Source organism: Engystomops pustulosus, chromosome 6, assembly GCF_040894005.1.
Source record: "Engystomops pustulosus chromosome 6, aEngPut4.maternal, whole genome shotgun sequence".
In the NCBI taxonomy this organism is placed as follows: Eukaryota; Metazoa; Chordata; class Amphibia; order Anura; family Leptodactylidae; genus Engystomops; species Engystomops pustulosus.
In genome coordinates this window covers 62,391,645-62,412,187 of record NC_092416.1, presented here as the reverse complement: position 1 = coordinate 62,412,187, position 20,543 = coordinate 62,391,645, and the positions used below count along the sequence as shown (strand labels likewise).

The 20,543-nt window shown below is 37.7% G+C and overlaps 1 protein-coding gene across 8 annotated transcripts in view; it reads left to right on the top strand.

Annotated features, from left to right (window-relative positions):
* The window catches only part of PRDM16 (PR/SET domain 16), a 397,365-nt gene that overhangs the window by 372,423 nt on the left and 4,399 nt on the right, over positions 1–20,543 (top strand). For 4 of the 8 annotated variants that reach the window (XM_072156320.1, XM_072156319.1, XM_072156317.1 and 1 more), the window contains 8 exons: positions 2,760–4,164; positions 5,156–5,243; positions 8,060–8,229; positions 8,716–8,793; positions 12,526–12,695; positions 13,368–13,542; positions 18,348–18,587; positions 19,460–19,634. In XM_072156320.1, coding sequence (XP_072012421.1) covers positions 2,760–4,164; positions 5,156–5,243; positions 8,060–8,229; positions 8,716–8,793; positions 12,526–12,695; positions 13,368–13,542; positions 18,348–18,587; positions 19,460–19,634 — 2,501 coding nt within the window. Of the gene's footprint in view, positions 1–2,759; positions 4,165–5,155; positions 5,244–8,059; positions 8,230–8,715; positions 8,794–12,525; positions 12,696–13,367; positions 13,543–18,347; positions 18,588–19,459; positions 19,650–20,543 lie in introns of those variants that run through there. The other 4 variants (XM_072156321.1, XM_072156318.1, XM_072156325.1 and 1 more) reach the window with 3 other exon arrangements.

Here is a 20,543-nt window from a genome sequence, read left to right as displayed (position 1 = left end):
TGCCCAATTGTTCTCTTAAAAGCCTCTGCTGCCCTAATAGTCTCATAGCAACCTGGTAGGCAACAAAGAAATTACTGAAACTGCCCACCATGCCATGATACTGATCAAAGCTGAACTTTCTTTTCTTTATTCTGGAATTTCTCTTGAAAGGGGTTTTTTTGGCAACTTAAAAAAAATGATGGCATATAGCTTGGAAATACCATCATTTTTGTTGATGGTCTGGTTTTGAGATCCACAACGGTTCTGAGAATGAAGTGTCCACTTTGATATTTTAATGCAGTTTCAGTTTCTACATTTTCCCTCTACATGTAGCACCCAGTCCAGGTAACAGGACTTGTGCCCATGGACAACTTAGAAGGCAACATGGCACTAAATAAATATTGCATCCCTTCTCAGGATTTTTTGGTGTCCCATATGGTACCATGCTGATGCCTTCAGAGCTTGTTCCTTTTAAGAAAATCTCTCTAAATCCCTCTCAAAAAGTAACTGGATCTTAAGTGGATCTTTAAAATAAGATATTAAATACATACTCATTATGATTCCACGTCTTCATTCAGTAAAGCTGACATAGATGTTGAACAGTCATTCTGTGGGGATATAGTCTAAACATATCTTTTGACCGTCTACTTGGCAGCATTGTCGAAGATTCATTTCAATGAAATACAGAGGGCTCAGGGTTGCTGATAGGTCACAAGGCTGAATAATCACTACAGGCCTCATTGATTTGAGAATAAACCTATGGAATTTAAGTGACTATTGTCTGGGTTTTTTAACAGGCTTGGATGTGTATACAGTACATCAGTTAATGTGGATGCTTTAACTTGATGAATTAGAGATATGGAGTCTACCATATTCAACCATATGTATTTGAGCTCATTCCCATTAGTATTAACCATCTAATTCCCCACTGTAGTATGTAATCATTCTCTTTAATCATGATAAAAACAGAACTTCCAGGAAAGGAACTACTAGGAATTACTGATGTCTGTGAAGCACTAAATAAATATTGCTTCAGTCTACGAATAACTTTCTCATCAGTGTTGTGTCTCAGTTCTTTTGGATTTTTTTGCATCCATGTTTGTAGTCCAGCTCTCTTCTAATAACAGTCCTCTTTTGTAATAGAATATATTCAAGGCAGTTACATTGTGTAGATTTTGATTTTACAGACATTTTAATAAATTTTTATTTTATCATAACTTTTGGTTAAGTCATGATAAAATGTTATTTAACATTACTGCAGCTGATATGGAAAAGCCATGTATTAAGCACTAATAATTCTCATAGAATTACCTGTAGCAGTTGAAGTATTTTTGACTGCAAGGTGGACAGGTGGATACAAAACAAGAACAAACTATTACCTCTCCATGACTGTGTATAGTATATTTCAGCTGATATACTGTAGCACATTTACTTACCCTGTCCTCGGAGTTCACAGAAAGTGCATTGTCTGACTCCAATACACTGTGCCGCAATTCACTAAGATTGTGCACCCGATATCATGAATGTGTTGCTTCCCCACTCAGGTCCGACAGAGTTCACCATCTTTTTAGTGGTGCATGTTAGTGCTAGGGCTTGCAAAACATTTTGAAAGTTAAATCCCGCGTTCAGTCCGAATCAGTCGGACTGTGAGATGACACACAACCTAAATTATGTTGCCTGGAAGCCTTGCATCTGCAACAAAAAGGGGTTTGTGTGCGACACAATCCCAGTTAGTTTAGAAGGCACTTTGCAAACTTTAGCCATGTTGTTTAATAGAAATTAATTGGAAGAAGAGGCTATCTCCTGCCAATCATTCCACACAAGCCATATGTTTTTCTTATTGTGTAATGAACTTGAACATTTACCATGCTATCTGCATTTTGTAGAGTGTGAAATGTCTTGAGTTTTACAACATCCCTGAACATATCATGGTCTGACTTTCGGGTGAATTTGCTGTGTCATCCACTCCTGGAAAGAGTTTTTATTCACCAGATTTTAAGACCTTCTTAGGACCAGTTGTTTTTTATAATGTCCCTGTATGAAAAAAATAGAATTCAATAAAGTGCAGACTTTCTTTTTTCTTAGTAGAGCAGCTCCCAGCCCTGAAGCTTAACCACTATACCTTTTTGACCATGTTCCTGAATAGACAGACCCCCCCCTCCCTTTCAGAACTTCCACATTCCATATGTGGGCAATTGAAACATTTGCTTGTCTCTTCTTTATCCTGGTCTATGGGACCAACTACTGGGAGCCCCATGACTTTTCTATTAAAAGAAAAAAAAGAATAATAACCGTCATCATTTTCTGCTAGCAAAGTCATTTGTGGGACACGGTACATTGCCAACTTAGAACTTCACAGTGTGTTAATCCACCATTCCCAACTGCAGATCCTGGGCAGTAAACCAAGAATGGTCATGCTTTTATATATTGTGCAGCATCCTGGATAATAAATTACCTAGTATGGATTCTCATGTTAAATGCAGTGTTAAAAAATTGGGATGTCAATGTGAAAACTGCTCTGTGTTTGCACAATATATTTCTTCTGTATGTTTTTGTAAAGTATAATTAAGCTATAGCACTAAAAATGACATATACCGATAGACAATATATAATGTGCACAATGGAATATTTTTCATAACTTATGGTAATTATTTTACACATTTGCAATTTTTCTTTACTTTACTCTTTATGTTTACATCAGATGATCACGAATGCCTTTCACACAGTCTATATGTTTTTATTTTATATTGTTTTTGTTTTGGTTTCTGTTGGTGTTCCAGGTGAGGTCTGCCATAAATCGTACACACAGTTCTCCAACCTGTGTCGTCACAAAAGAATGCATGCAGACTGCCGTACACAGATTAAGTGTAAGGACTGTGGACAGATGTTTAGCACTACCTCCTCTCTTAACAAGCACCGGCGCTTCTGTGAAGGAAAAAACCATTACAATCCCGGTGGAATGTTTGGGCCTGGTCTGCCCTTGACACCAAGTTCTTTGATGGACAAGTCTAAACCTTCTCCAAACATGAATCACTCTAGCCTTGCTTTCAATGACTATTTTCCTTCCAGGGCACATCCGGGTAGCTTGCCATTTTCACCTGCTCCTCCTTTTCCACCTTTGGCTCCAGGATTTCCAGGAATATTTCCTCCATCGCTGTATCCCCGGCCACCATTATTACCTCCATCTCCACTGCTCAAAAACCCCTTAAACCATACACGAGAAGCAAAACTTCCCAGTCCAATGGGTAATCCTCAACTCTCCCTTATCCCCTCGTTGAACAGCAGCAATAGTAACCAGCCACTTTCACTGGAGGAAAAATTTGAAAACAGTATGGAAGATTCATACTTAGAAAAACATAAATCTAGGAGCAGTGATCTATCCGACGGAAGTGATTTTGAAGATGTCAACACAACCTCGGGGACTGATCTGGATACCACCACTGGCACTGGGTCTGACTTGGATAGTGATGTAGATAGTGAAAGAGACAAAAACAAAGAAAAGAGCAAACCTGTAGAAAATAAACAAGACATTGTTAGCAGTTCTGTCTCTAGTAGTTCTAATAATGTTACAGAGAGGCCCTTCTTTTACTCTCAGCATTCCTTTTTTCCTCCTCCAGAAGAACAGTTACTTCCATCAATGGGAGCAGCAAATGACTCTATTAAAGCTATTGCTTCTATAGCAGAGAAATATTTTGGACCAGGATTTATGGGGATGCAAGAAAAAAAAATGGGTTCCCTTCCTTATCATTCCATGTTTCCTTTTCAGTTTCTCCCAAACTTTCCCCATTCTTTGTACCCAGCTTTTACTGAACGGACAATGAATCACAACTTACTGGTGAAAGCTGAACCAAAATCTCCTAGAGACCTTCAAAAAGTTGGCAGCTCAAGTTCAGAATCACCATTTGATCTCACGACCAAACCAAAAGAGATAAAGTCAGCCTTAATTCCACCTAAGGCTTTGACACAACCATCCTCAGGAGAGGAGCAACCATTGGACCTCAGCATTGGTAACAGAAGTAGAGCCAGTCAAAATGGGGCAAGGGAAACACGTAAAAACCATATCTATGGTGACAGGAAAGCCATATCTGCTGAAATGCTTTCAAAAATCCCTCCACCACCTCTTCCCCAACAACCACCTCTTCACTACGCCAAGCCTTCTCCCTTCTTCATGGACCCCATTTACAGGTATTAACATATCTTTACCTTATCAAAACATATTTTGTGAGTTGCAAGGAAAATTATTGTAAATCAGGTTAGATGTTCTGCACATGACTGGTAAATATTCCTTATGATTGTTTCGATATTCTATTTTTATGAGGTCGGCTCACAATCCAATGATCTATTTGCCACAATTATCTTATCTCTTTGGTTGTGACACATATTATGACTATGTCTGTGCTCTGTTTTCACTTCTAAATATAGCGTGGCGTTGACCAGTATAATGAGCATCCTATCAGGGAACGTTCCAGTTATTTCACTGTCTTTAACAGCAGAGTCTCCACCAAGAACTCAAAAGGATGTTAACTCATTAAATTACAGGAAATGTTCTCATCCAACTGCAATATATCACATATCAATTGGTCTGGCCCTGTCCTCATCGCGTGAGCAGGCCGGGTTGAGATATGGTGATTTATTATGATACTAAACTTTTGTATATAATACAATATGTTACATACTTTAATTCATAGATATGTTTTAGCCTTAGATTACAGTGAATTATTCATTTTTACATAGATACTGAATTCAATTAATTAATTCATTAATGATTGTCTATGTGCTATATTTGCAACAACAAAAGTTTTTGTCTAATGTTTAAGAGCTCTAAAGGAACGGAGACATATTCCAGCACCCTACATGCAGGCACAGCCTAGACAACTTGCTAGTGACACATGGAGACACAATATTGCAATTAAAACTGATGTATTACTTACAAAACCACAGTGGATAAGTGAGCCTTCAGCTATGCCGAGTTGTGATACTTTTGCACAAATGACCATAGTCAGTGGATTCCACCAATGCAAGTCGGGGGTATATACCTATTTCTTCTACAGTATGACATTAAGGGCTCTTGAAAAGGGGTTATACTCAGGTAGCTTTTGTTATTTTTAATATTATTATTTTGTTATACAACTACTGCTATTTTTTGGGGTATGTAACCCTATGTGTTGCTGTCCAGCAGGGTGGAAAAGCGGAAGGTGACAGACCCTGTGGGGACATTGAAGGACAAATATTTACGGCCATCTCCACTTCTTTTTCACCCTCAGGTAAATGGTTTATTTTCACCTCCCATTCTTTTCAATCACAATGTATAAATTATGTATTTCTTTCCATTATGCCCGGGAGTTATTTGTGACACACTGCAGAGTTAATAGGTTTTGTGCACTTCGACTCCACTCAAACACTTAAGACAAAACAACGTACAGCCAAAGTTAATACCAGGGAACCTGAAATGGTTACTTACAGTATACAGGTCCCTACTGGCCAGGTTACCTGGGATTTATTGTTTTAAAACATGGCAAAATAGGAACTCCATAATTATTCTCCAACTACAAATGCCAATGTACAATAGATTCTAAATCTATCCAGCTCACCCCAATGCCAAATAGAAGTATGGATATTTGGCGAGCAAACTAAGTTGATCAAGACAGTTAATTTGAAAAAGAACAATGAAGTACATGTTGGATATTGCTGGTGCCACCTTGATCTCTAGGGGAAGGCAAAGGACTATTCCCGCACAACATATTCATGTCTTCCCAGATGCCGGGGTAATAGGTAATGACAACCTATAGTAAGTCCTGAATTTCATAAGTCTCAGTTTGGTAGGGGTCCTTACTGTTTGGTGACCTCATTGACTGAAAGACAGATTTGAAATCGTCATCTAAGAAAACGTAAAGTTTTTTTCTGAAGTGTTCACAATCATATTTTTTATGCAGCTCATTCTTCTTAAGAAATCCACAGAATTTCCCACCTCACTACTAAACATAGACCCCACATTGTTTCACATCCCCGCCAACTTATAGTTAATAACTTCCAGTGATTTTCCTTCTAGATGACTGGATAATGGCAACGGGCCCGCCAGAAACATCCTGTGTTTGTCTGCTTTAAAATAGTGGTGAGATTTACTTGTAAAGGATCTGATATGATAGAGCAGTTAGTTAATACCAGCACACAGTTCAGGAAGAGTCTTGTAGTCCATAGTTTTTATCAAACACAGGAGCGACACCTATAGGATATCATAGTGTAAACTGTTTGCTAACAGGTAGAAGTCTGCTCTCCAAGATTGGGAATGCAAAAATTGAGGAGCCTGTCCAATGTATTGGTAATGTATTAGAGATTGCAAATGTAATCAATCATAAAATCATAGGATCTTTACTCATGTGATCATTATGAAAGGGTGACTAACTGATAAGCTCGAACCGCTCTCTCGATCATAGCCAGCCTATGCACATTTTCTAGTAAATAGTAACCACAGAACAAAAGGAGTTTCTTAGATTTATTATTTTAGAACACCTATTAGACCTTGACATTGGATAAACAGAAAAAGAATCAAGTATCATTTTTCTGCCAAGGTTAAAAAATAAATATAACCGATACTTGTAAGGGGAGATTTAAAATGAAAAAAAAAAACATCTAAAGACCCCGGGGAAAACGTTATAAGAGATACTTTTTTTGGAGAAGAGAAACGTCAGTTTTACCACCCCCTGCTGGTCAATCAGTGATTTGTCTAAAGTTCCTGCCCTGTGCCCTTGAATATATTTCCCCAACTAATCTTTAGCCCTATCATTTCTGTGTGACTTAGAAGTGGTGACTTGGGGATAAACTTGCAGAACTTACTTCAGTTTTACGTCGGTCTTTTTGGCCTGTTCACACAGTGGAGCATAAATCTATTGATTCAAGCCCTTTATGGCTAATTACTGTATTTAATAGGGTTCATGAATGACTGCCAACATGCTACAATTTATATTTGGTCATTACAACAGCTTTTTAATAATGATATCTTTCTAAAACAATGTCTTGGCTGCAGTCATCCCGAGAGTCTAGCTTAATGTATTGTAAACGTGCAAAAGGTCAGCCCTTGTTGTACAATAGTCCATCTAGTATTTGATGTATGGCTTCCTGCGATTTTCCGCTCCCTCACCGGTCTTCCTTGCTTTTTCTTTGGCTTCAGTTCAAACTTGTATTTCATTTTCCCCTCAAAGCAATATAATCTGTAAGAAGCTTCTTCAAGTTATAACTGTAGAAGCAGAGGTTACATTCTCCAAAAAAAGGAAGATTTATAATAACTATCCGGTTTACAGATTGTGGATCAGTTATCAGATCTAGGCTGTGCTTCCTGGATAGATTCTACAAAAAGATACAGTGTTACATAACCCTGTTACAAAAACTGACCAAAGGATTCCGTAGGTTACATTGATTCAATTACTTAAAGATCAATTTCATTGAAAATTATTTCATTGTTATAATATTTAGCGGTTCTGTAATAAATGTTCTATATTTTTCATTTAGTAAGTAACACTCATTATTCTAGTTTCCACTTGCTCAATCGAGAGCTACACCTATGCTTTTTCCAATAGCACAACCCCACTCCCTCTTCTAAGTAAGAGAATTCAAATGGCCAAATGCATTACAATCTCATGTGAATGGTGTCTCCCAATGGCATCAGCCTTATGGATTTATTATTCTCATTCTGGGAAGGTCTTTTTTTGCCCTGTTTAGGTCATATCTACTTGGCTGGGCCAAGCTTGCATTTAGGTCTATAAAAGACCTACTGTAGACCTTCATAGACCCACATACCCATGGAACGCAAACAAGCTTTCATTCCCTGGGTATGCCATCTCAAGACTGTCCATTATCCCAAGCAATGACTGAACTATATGCCCAATTTGTCCAAACCTTAAGCACAAAAGGGAAAATTGCTCTGCACTTCTGCAGGTGGGTTTTGTTTAAAATCACATTGAAAAAAAGATGCCATAAATGTAACTATGTTTTATATTATACTCTGATGGTTGTAGAGTTATGATGAATTCTAAAGATTATTCTTTTTCAAGTTTTTAATTTTGTTATTATTTATTATCTATAGATGTCAGCCATTGAAACCATGACTGAAAAGCTGGAAAGCTTCGCCAACTTGAAAGCCGACACAGGAAGTTCACTACCGTCCCTCCCACATCATCCTTTCAACTTTCGCTCCCCGCCCCCAACTCTTTCAGATTCAATCTTACGGAAAGGAAAAGAACGCTATACCTGCAGGTACATTATGCATGACGTGAAGCCATTCTACTAAATATGGACAAGTATATAAACAGCCTATCAATGTAATTCTGCATATAATACAAACTAGTATCAATGCATCATTGGCCTATACTCATACCTCATTGTATGATGAAGATCTTTTTAAATTCATATGTATTGTCGTCACCTTAAAATAGACCACCGACAAAAAATACATGCACTTTACAGAGATGTAAAGAGATGGGTGGAATGTGTTTGCGTGGGTTTCCTCCGGGTCCTCCGGTTTCCTCCCACACTGTAAAACATACTGGTAGGTTGATTAGATTGTGAGCCCCATTGGGGACAGGGATTGATTTGGCAAACTCTGTGCAGCGCTGCGTAATCTGTGTGAGCTATATAAAGGAATTATTATTATTATACTGGAAAGTAGGAGCTAAAACTTGAAATATCTTCGTGTTGCATGTAAATCCTCAACTATTGATTGTGTTTTTTTCTCATTATCAGATACTGTGGCAAAATCTTTCCAAGATCTGCAAATTTAACAAGACATCTCAGGACCCACACAGGAGAACAACCATACAGGTAGGATGAATAAACTTTTTTAATACTACTGTAACATGACCAGGAAAAACCACTCCACTTTGGTGATATAGCATCTCATACCCATTCATCATGGAGGCAGCCACTGAACCAGATATTAGTAAGATGCATTTAAGATTAAGTTAAAAGCAAACATAAAGAACATGTGTAACCCAGGGTCCTTCTTCTGACCACTATGAGCCACTATAGGCAGTTGTTCTATGCTGTTTCTGTAACTCTACGGCAGTAAATCAGAGTTAGGAAAACAGAGTAGAAGAATGAGGTACACTGTTTCGTACTGTTAAGGAAACATCATAACTTTCACATCACACAGTTTTTACAACATCATTTAATTGTACAGCAAAGTTCTAAATGGTAATAAATCTCATTGAATGAAAAAAAAACAAGAGAGTAGGTATGATTATTCACCATGGCGGAATCATTGTCGCTATTTTGGTAAAGGCACTAAGGCAATAGGAACAATAGACTGACAGAGCCCATTAGCCACTTAAAGGAAATTTACCACCAGAATGAAGGATTTGTAAACTAACAACACTTACATGCCGGCCCGTGCCCCCTCCGACAGGATCCACTCATCTTTTAGCTTCCTATTCCCTTGTTTTTAAGAAAATAAGGCTTTAAAAATTATGCAAATGAGTCTGAGGGTCTCTGTGCTCAATTGACAGCTATGGAGCCCAGAGCCCCTATTGATCATTTGCATTTTTAGCCTTTTTTTGTAAAAACAAGAGCAAAAGATGCTAATAGAGTAGAGGATCCTACCAGATGGGGCACACACCAGTAGGTCTGTGTGCCTGGTTTACAATCTTTCATCCTAGTGGTAGATTTCCTTTAAGAGCATACATACTTCCAGTAAATGAAAAATAACGTCACAAGCTTAGATATTTGATTGGCTGCAGTTTGTTGAACAGATTTAACCCCCCAAACGGCTGCCTCCATGATAAATGTACTTTATATTCATGTCCAAGTGAAAGCGTTCCAACATAATCTCAGCAATAGCATTGATTTATTTCCTTTGGCTTGTCCAAGAAAAAAGTAATATATGTATTTTGTGTAAGACCTTAGCTGTAGACTGACTTCTGGTTGAAATAGTTCCCCAGGGAACTGATGTTTTTAGAACAATTTAATTGTCATTGATTTCTTTTACTCTCTGACAACTGTGACTGTCAGCTTAATTGTTATGAAAGTTTGTTTTGTGGATGTCTATTCCATCCCATGAACATCCTGCAATGTGATGGCTTGGAAGGAATTTACAAAAAATAATAACCATCGTTTTTGCCTCCACATTTTTACCGTCACTTCTGGCAGCTCAAAAAGCTCAATTACGAACATATAAAATGACAAAACATAATAGAATGCAATACAGTCATGTGCTGTGAGTGACTAATAGGAAATATTATAAATCATAGCTGGCAGTTATTGGTAAATGTTGTGTATGTTGGAATTATCACATTTTGTCCTAATTTGGCTTCTGCACATTTGGCATTGACTTAAAGGGAAGCTACGTGAGGACTGTATTCAATAAATAATGAAATCAAAATCTGAAACTGAATTGTACTGCATGATTTTTGTGCTGGGGTTTGTCGGACTGTGCATAAGGTTGATAAGTATCAAAAAAGGAAACCTTGAGTACCCAGATTTTGCAACTTGGGCCCACATTTGCTGCCTAAAACTTTGCACTATGTGCATCCTAATTTTAATGCAGTGTTATTTTTGCCCTTTAGATTGGGTATGCTACAGAAAGCAATAATGGAGGTGGTATCTATAGGCGGTGACCAACAGTAACTTTCTATAGTTTATTTAAATGGCTATACAACAAAATGGGGACAATCAGTGCGGAACTACAGGCATAGCAGCCATAGCGGCTGCTATGAGGCCCACAGTGTCAGGGGGGCCTGGCATCTGGGATATTGGGTGTGAATATTCTGTAGATATGTAGGTATTTTGCCTTGAACTCCAAAATACTAGCACATAAGGCATGATACATCAGCTCCAATGTTGCCAATCTTTGGCATGATGCTGACAGCAGCAGGAGAGGTGTGTGTTAATTTGGAGGCTTTGGTGAAGGCTATGACCTGTCATAATATTATTGAAGAAGAGGCTTAATGTGAGGAGGGCATAAAAGCCACACAGGGATACGGTTACTTCACCAATATTGTGTGTAACATGAAATGAGTGTTCTTATTATATATCCATACATAATCTACATCTTACAGGACAACTGAACACGGTCAAGGACATGATTGTGTGTTATTTAGGTAAATTTATTAGGTGGCCCGTTGGCACCTCCAGCTGTCTCAGAGTTAAGTAGCTCAGATAAATTATCAGAACCGGCCAGGATTAATTTGTCTTAAACATGATTTTAATCTAGTCGGTAAACCAACACCTGTCAGCTTTATAAAACATTACGCCTTTCTCTCCATTTAAACAAACAGAACGGTGGATGGTAAGACGTAAGTTAAATGACTTGAGTAAACGGACGGGAATTAATCATTATCCTCCCGTTTTATGTGCTGGAATAAGTGCCATCTAAGTGTGAGGTAGCGGGAAACAGCCCTCCCTACTTCATTAAAGAAAACACAAGATTTTGCCAGTTTTACCTGCCAAATATGTTTTAATTTGTGACTGTGCTTTTGTTCTATTTATGTTACAGTCTAGAGGTTGTTTTACTTTTTTGCCATTTTTCATCAGTGTGGAAGGGAGTGCTTCAGATGTAGGGTGCACTCCTCAGCGTGAGCCACTTCTGGCGAGCCATGATGATTTTTCACACTGGTCAGGGTGCCAGGTCACATGGTGTATTAAAATGAAGATGCCAAGTTACAGCAAGATGGCAATGATTTTTATATAGTTGGGAATACATTTTAAGTAATAACTAAGTCATGTACAGTTTTAACATCTGGGGTTTTTTTAATGGATACTGCACAGGTCTAGATGCATAAAGAATGATCCCAATAGGGTTTTTTTCATTGTGGACTAATCTGACTACTGTCAATAGCCAAGGATGTTTCCAGCTAATAGCTATTCTTCTACTTCAATGCTTTAATGAGTGTTCTTTCATAGACCCTCAAGAAATACAGATTTTTGACTGAATACAAATAGCAGCTTTAATTTTTTGGTGCTCTAAACACTAAATGTAGGACATTTGTAAGCCAGACGAAAAAACTTCCTGTGCTCTGGTGCTTAAAACTTGTCAATAAGAGTGGGGGAGGAATCTGTCATAGCTATGACTGTCCAGAAGTAAAATAGAGGCACTTTTCAAACTTCTGCAGCAAAGCTACTTTCTGTAACTTTTTTTCCACCATTTTACAATCATAAACTAGTAGAGCCAACCCAACACATCCCTGCCCAAGCAGTGGCCACATAAATTAAAATTCCCTAAAGGTAGCAGAGTTGGGAAAAGGACAACAGCTCACAGAATTTCTCACAGTGGTGCCAACAGTAGTCTGGCTAACAGTTACTACCATGTAGTCCTATTCTTAATGCAGGTTATTTTACTTTATCAACCCCCATTCTTGGCCTCAATACTGCGACTTGTCATGAAAGATACGCTATATTGTTATCGCAGTGGAGATCAGAAAGAGTGTTTAAATGATGTTTACTTCCAAAAGAATGAAAGTGTAGTTTTTCAGGTGCGGATGTCCATTTCTTAAATTTAACCGAATTTACATGTTTGACAGCACAAAAAAAGTAACATTTTTCTCCTTTTTACTTTTACAGATGTAAATATTGTGACCGTTCTTTTAGCATTTCCTCCAACCTCCAGAGGCACGTACGGAATATACATAACAAAGAGAAGCCTTTCAAATGCCACTTGTGTAATAGGTGTTTCGGTCAACAAACAAACCTGGATCGACACCTCAAGAAACATGAACATGAAAATGTTCCAGGTATGCTGTAGTATGCTGTGGAAAATGTACAAAAATAAATAATAGGAGAACAAGATAATGACATTAAGGAAACTAAAGTTGTCATCAGGATGACACCACTCTGGTGATTTTAACTGGCTTCTCTACCAATGATGAAACAGGTGGATATCTGATAAGGCAAAACTAGAAGCTCCTGAGCCAAAGTGTAAAATCTGTATCAGCACCCTTCAGGCTGCAGGGTCTATGTGCCACTGTGACATTTATCCACCCTCACTCTCCCATACCCATGACCCAGACAATTAAGGTAGTATCTAACAATGGCTCTTTGACTTCACTGAACCCTGTAATGTTGCAAATCTTCTTCCGGTTTTAGACCTACTGGTTTTCTATGCTAAAATTTACCAAGGCATTGATTTCAAATTCCCCCTTGGACTGCACTATTGCTCCTGAGAGAGTAAATGGAAAGAGGCAACTACTCTCACATTACTGAAATGATGCAAAACAATGGTCGCCTTGGTAGATCTCCCACACATCAGTTGTGGTGGTCATTTACTATGCCGTTTACTATGAGTGGTATGAGAATGGAAAATATTCGGTAATAACCTAATAGCAATAAAACTTCTGACAATGTTATACTTTGATAGTGTTACTAATTCCTATCAATTTCTGATTATTTTTTCTATTTCCTTTCAGTGAGTCAGCACTCAGGAGTAATTGGAAACCACCATGGAACTAGTGTCTCATCCCCCAATTCCGAATCAGAAAACCATGCACTTTTAGACGAGAAAGAAGATTCCTATTTCTCAGAAATACGAAACTTCATTGCAAATAGTGAATTGAATCAAACTTCGAGTCTAGGAGAAAAAAGGTAAAAAAAAAACATGGTCTAAAAATATGATTTTTTTCTTTTAGTTGGCTGTAAAGTAAAATGTGCTATGAGACGCTGCCTTGGTTCTTTCATGCTTACATCATTTCCTCAGTGATTTAAGAGATTTTGGCTTGGCAACTGTGAATAAATAACAAGACATTATAAGAAAATTGTATTATGTCACTTTATCTCATTTGGGGGTGTTGTATTAAATCAGGCAGCATGCGTATAAAATGCAATGCCCGCTGATAAGTTCAATGAAAGCTGACCCCACTCTTGTTAGCCAGCTGCAGTGAGGGATCTTGCCAGCTCTACACAAAATTTCCTTAGGATGAAGCTTGGAAGAAGAGTCCTAACCAGGTGCAGCCTATAAATCAAATCATAGGATTTAGACTGTCTTAAAAATGACTATTAGTCGGGAAAACATTGTAACGCTCTCTATGGAAAGGTCAAAATTGCTGTCTTTTCCGTGTTAATACTTGTTAAGTCTATAGCAGAGATGAGCTTCACATTTCCCCGAAACAGATATCACAATACACTATGTCATTTGTGATTTTACATAGGAGACTAAAGTCATCTTTATTGTAGTTGTAGACAGTAACAATCCCTGGTACAGGTGGCCCCCGACTTAAGAACACCCTACTTACAGGCGACCCCTAGTTACAAACCGCCCTTTTTATGTTGGTAATTTACTGTAATTTAGACTAGGCTACAATTATCAGCTGTATCCGTTATCAAAGCTGTCTGCAAGTAATATTTATTGTTAATCCTGGTTCTGGCTTATGACAACCCAAAAGTTTTTTTTATTCAATTGTTACTTTGATCTCTATGCCCAGTCAAAAGAAGATAAAGGCCCAGATATATTATTGTGTCTGCTCCAGTTTTTGTCCACGTTTGCATATAAAAAAGTATCTTTGGAGCTTGCATGTGCATGCTCCACAATTGTGTTGCGGTTGAATTTTGTCTGACACTTTAATTCTGTGCACCGAGGAGTGTGGTATTGTGCATTCCTAGTTTGTGATACATTTATAATGTACACAATTCTGTTGCAACAGCATGAATCCAGTGCAAGTAAAAAGTGTAACTGTGTCACATCCTGAAAATGAACCCAATCAATTAAGAGCATGACACACTATTAAATAATGGGGCACATTTACTTACCCGGCTTACGGAGTTCACCCGAAGTGAATTGTCCGACCAGAATGCAAATTGCCGCGATTCACTTGTGCGCCCTATATCCTGCATTTGTTGCTTCTCACTCAGGTCCGCCGGAGTTCACCTTCTTCTTTCTGGTGCATGTAAGTTCTTGATCTTGCGACACAATTTGAATGTAAAATCCCGTGCTCAGTCCGAATCAGTCGGATCGTTTGATCGTCCCCCGATTTCTGTTGCAATCCCCTGCTAAATACATGTCCTATCGGCGCAAATCCCGAAAATGCTGGGAAGTCGCGATCCGCGTACCCTTAAAATAAATAGGCCCCGTAGTGTCGCAACTTTCTCAAAGCAAGTGCAAAGAGTAATAATGCACAGTGCACCAGTTTTTATATACTGAGCCGAATCCGACTACGACTTCAACCACAAATTAGACATAAAAGTGAGATTCAAATGAAAATGCTCCCATTAATTCTCTGACTTGGTAGATACCTGTGACTTGGTACAAGGTTTCCCTCTTTGAGCTTTATGTAAGTTGTTTTATGGTCAGTCACTAGGCCTCCAAAGATTCAATATTTATTTCAATCGTGACTTTTTGTAAATTACACATTGCTTGTGTAATTTTAGGAGTTCCAAAGATTCAAAGTTTGACCAGTTATGAAGTTTGCAGCTCATATATTGCATTGTGTGAAAAATTGCAGATTAGAAAATACCATCAGTTATAACATTGTGCAGAGAGTCCCAGCAAAATGTACTCCTGGTCTGCTCCAAGTGAGGGAAGGCCCTGTGCTACTGCCATAGGATTGTGAACTTCAAGTAATTGACGGCAGGCTTCGCGGACGAGGGCGCGCAACTCTTCATAGTTTCGCACCAGAGATCTCTGGTAGGAGGATCAAAGAGGCTACTCGGGCGGGGAGTAGCCGCGCCGTGTAGCCTCAGCTCCGGCTACTCCACGCCCCAGTAGCCTCTTTAGAAAATCTGCATATTAGGAAAATAAAAGTTTTAAAAAGATTGAGGGGATGTGAGGATTAGCCAGGCAGGAATAAGCCCTTTCAGCGCGAAACGGACTGTCGCCTCTAGTGGGCTCCTGTTTATATACTCTTCTCCCGCAGCAAAGACTGATTTTAGCGTTATGGAATAAAGACTGAACTTTTTAAACAAATGGTGAGTGCCAGCTTCTCTTTTTCCTTCTGTATATATACTTAGCCCTTAAAAGGACTATCCTCACGTCCAACAGATGAGCAATCCAAAGAGCTCTATAAGAGCTCATACTCTACTAGTCTATTCATTTTGCCTGTAGTTTCTCTTTAAATATTAATTCAAACACTAATGAAATGGTGCCCCCCAGTGGCAGGATATGATAAATATTGGAGAATCCCTCTTGAATGCCTTCAAGATTTCTAGGTTTCACTTAGAACATGCTTACCTGTGCAGTGAAAATGAAAATATTAAAAAATAACACAGACTAATTTCTAGATAACTCCTGAGAAGGGCTAATGAACAAAAGCTATAATGAAGCATCTGTGTCGCATTTTGCAGGTTATTCCCCAATGAATCTCATTAGCGCGTTGTGTAAACAAAGCGGGTGTAGTTCATTTCAAATTCCCACACAGGCTGCAAATGTCGCCAGGAGAGCTGAGAATAGAGCCTATCAAAATGAGGTTTGTTTTCTGTCTGTCTGGGTGGGTGATAAATGGCATTCGGAGATGCTGACAGCAAGAGCCATGTAATCGCCAACCAATTTTTTTTTTCCCCCAGGCTTGCATTGTTTATTCAACATAGCAGATGGGAATTTTAACTATTCACAGTCTGTAGGACTTGAGCTACATTGTCATCACTTGAACTTATTTGTATGTTTTTACAGCTCAAGTTTTTTACTTCTTTTTCAACACCATCTTAGGGAAATTGTGCAAAAGAAGGAAGGACAAGCATTTAAGAAAACTTTGCCATAGGGCAGTGGTGTCCAAGTGTTTCTAGGTAGATGTCCAGGAAGTTTATATGTAGCACTAATATAATTTAGCAAGTACTTTTAGTGGCAATGGACACTTTTTAAGATAAAGTTGCTAATACTTACAATGATAGTGCATCAAGCTAGAATTGTATATAAAAATGATGGAATTTCTTGTACTAGTAAAGTAGTTATTTTGTAAGCATTGGATACAAATGGTCCCCTACTTAAGAACACTCGACTTACAGATGACCCATATTTACAGACATACCTCTCTGCTCACTGTGACCTCTGTAGAAGCTCTCTGGATGATTTACTTTAGTCCCAGGCTGCAATGATCAGCTGTAAGGTGTCTGTAATGAAGCTACAAGTAACAATCTATAACTTTTTTTTTTAACACGTAAAAAGCTGTGTGATGGCTTGTTTTCTGTGTAACAAATTGCACTTCAAAGTGATGGTATTTATTGTTCGATTACGTGTACTAGGAAGCGGGGAAAAAATTCCAAATGCACTGAAATTGGTGAAAAAACGCATTTGCGCTGTTTTCCTGTGGGCTTGGATTTTACAATTTTCACTGTGCGCAACAAATGACATGTCTACTTTGGGTCGGTGCAATTACGGTGATACCAAATTTGTATAGGTTTTATAATGTTTTTATACATTTACCAAAATGAAAACTTCCTGTGGGTGATGTCATTTTTTGTGACTGGCATAGACTATAGCAAGTGTGCAGATGTGGGGTAGGAACACCCTTTGTTGGTCGACTCCATGGCAAGGGGGGGTGACCTCCTTCACACTCTCCACGCTCACTGGCAAAAATCTTTGATAAATCCTCCAAATATATGCAGTTATTCTCTATTTTGAAGCTCCTTATTATCTTCCAGAACATGTTTTATTATAATGTAATGGTTTATAGATGACTTTGACACATCCTCAAAGCCACCAGCACAAAATATCTAAGAACAGCACACTGTTTCTCAACTGGGCCATAAATTCACAGGCCTACAGTCTTATCTAAAATTGCTCTAATATTTCACAATATGCAAGTTCTTGTGTTTTTATGTCAGCTTCATTAATCACCAGTTTATGGAGTTTGTGTCTTGGGGAAGAGGGTGTGAAAGCATTAGGTTGCATACTTAAGAAATAAACTTGTTGTGGCATTTCCTGAAGGGAACTGGAGATCATTCAGCCTTTTCCTGCTGTGGGATAAAGATAGACAAAAGGAATACATTTCAGACTGGCATAGTGATTCCTGAGAGAGAATCAAATGTGGGCATTTATCATAAAGAATAAGAGTGGAACAGGCTAAGACAAACATACCATTTATGTGTTTAGATTAAGTGACAAGATCCAGGACCCCAAAGAGACCTGTCAAGAGAACAGGACTGCAAATTTTTACAATCACTAGACAAATAAAGGATCCTTGGGTCATAATACATTATATTAATTTCAAGAAACTTTTTTAAAATCAAAACGTTTGGAATCTGAAAACTTGTATGTGAACTCTAAATTTCATAAAAAATTTCCGTTAAAGGTCATAGTCCAATAACAGATGAATGGATGAGCCTTGTAAACAATTTTTTGTTGAGTTGATCTATAATTGCCTAATATGTTGTTAATGCAATATATCCTTGATTAATCTAAGTAAATTGCTCATTGGTTGGAATACCTTCTCAAAGTATTTTTCTTAATTCTGGTATTTTAGAACAGAAATTCAGGATATTGATAGCAGTTCAAGAGGTTGCAGCCTAGTCAACCAGAAAACAGAAGATGTAGATGAAGATGAAGACGATGATCTAGAAGAAGATTATGAAGATGGAAGTTTGACAGGAAAATCCCAAGATGAAACTGTTTCTCCTACAATGGAGACCCAGGAAGCATATGAGGAGGATGAGGAAGATGAAGAACCCACATCCCTCTCGATGAGCTTTGATCACACAAGAAGGTCAGTCATCCTTATGTAATCAATGCCATGCTTAATGCTCATGGTTCATTTTCATGTTTCACTGTCATTACAATACACTAATACTGATGGAAGGCAAACCACAATAAAATAAGATAAATTATTTTTACAATTTAATTAATATTAATACATTGTTAAATTAATTACGATATTAACACAACAAATACATTTTAAAGATGGCCAAACCCCTAGTTTCTAAAGAGAGGTTCTCTAATTTCCTAGTTACCTAGTTATCATACCTTGTTAGAAGTAAAGATATTTTTAGAGCAAACTGTATATTGAAGTGGGGGGGGGGTAGGTTATCAAAAACAAATTTTAAGTAATCTGGTCATGAGTTAGTATAACAAAAAATAAGTGAAATTGAGCACATAAAATGAAAACATGTCAAAATGGTTGCTGAAGAAAACATTTACTTGGATCCAAAAATCAACATTTACAATGTCTCATATAAAGAAATTTGGTTTAATTGTTGAACCAACAAATATCTGCTTTTTGACCGACCATTGGTATAGTCTTCAGATGTGGTCAGCTGAAACATCCAAAATTTAGGAAGACAATCATACTATAATGTTGGCTTATCTTTCAAAGCATGACATATTAACAAAGTTTCACAAACTAAAACACTTCTGTCATTGTGTAGAAGATCTCATGTGTGGTGTGTTTCTGTCTTCACCCATTTACTTGACTCTTTGTGCCTGTCCTAAATGCATGTGGCTTGTGTATGTGAACACCATTACATGTGCATGTATTTCACCAAGATAATCAAGCAAACGTGCAACATTGGCTAGCCTAAATAAAGGCCAGACAAGCTAATGAAGGGTCATCCCCTTCCCCTCCCCTGGTCATTGGTACAGGTGTATTGAGGAGGAAGATGCCCGTCTGTTAGATGTGGAGCAGATTCCGAATTTTGGGAAGGGGCTGGACCTTCGCAAAACTACAGAGGAAGCATTTGAAGTAAAAGATGTGTTTAATTCCACCTTAGACTCTGAGGCATTTAAAGAATCTCTGTACAGGCAGGCTAAAAACCAGGTAGGTACAGAATAAACTGCACTTACAGTAGTTTTCTACCGACAATGCACTGAGAAAAAAAATTAAGAAATTATCATGCAAATTCACTGTTGCTTTGAAATTACATATTAATTTAATACTCAAAATATTTAACATTTACTCTTAAAAAATCTTTAAAAGTGTTAAAAACTATCCTTTAATATGGCGTTTCAGTAACCATATTTTCTTTATTTTTACATGCAAGATTTTGGTTACATTTTAATTAATAAATAATGAAATAAAGTCAAGTTTCAAGTTTAGTTTCAAGAGTAAAATTTGACTGTTACTCTGTGTTGTCTTCTGTTTCAAAGCAAGCCATTTGCATGTTTCTGTTACATGTCTCCTAATTTTGCTCAATGTACTAACTGTCTATGTTTAACTACTGGGTTTAACTTCAGACGTAGTTTTCTTATTACTTGTAAATGGAATTAAAGAAAATAATATGATATTATGTTACACTGACACCCACCACCACCAAATGGTCTTATTTCCTTCTACCACAGTATTTGGCATGTAGAAAGTCTGATAGAAGTTAAAAATAATATAAAAAAATAATGTCTTATCATCATAGACTTGTATACCATTGCCAAAATGATTATTACAGTCATTTTACAGGAATCTTCATTAATTATTTCCAATAGATAGAATCCGATTCATGGTCATGGATCAGTCATGATGTCATGTAGGTGCATGATAGTATCACAGAGAGTAATCACAGTGACCATCTATAAGAAGCTCTGCACTTGTGTGATATCACATGACCAGGAAATGGTCATGACCAGGAAGTAAACAATGAAGCTTCCTGTTGGATGACAGAAAGCAGAGATCTAGAGAACCATGGGGAATTAATAAAGAAAGTATATTGGAAAATTGCATAACTTTTTTTATTAT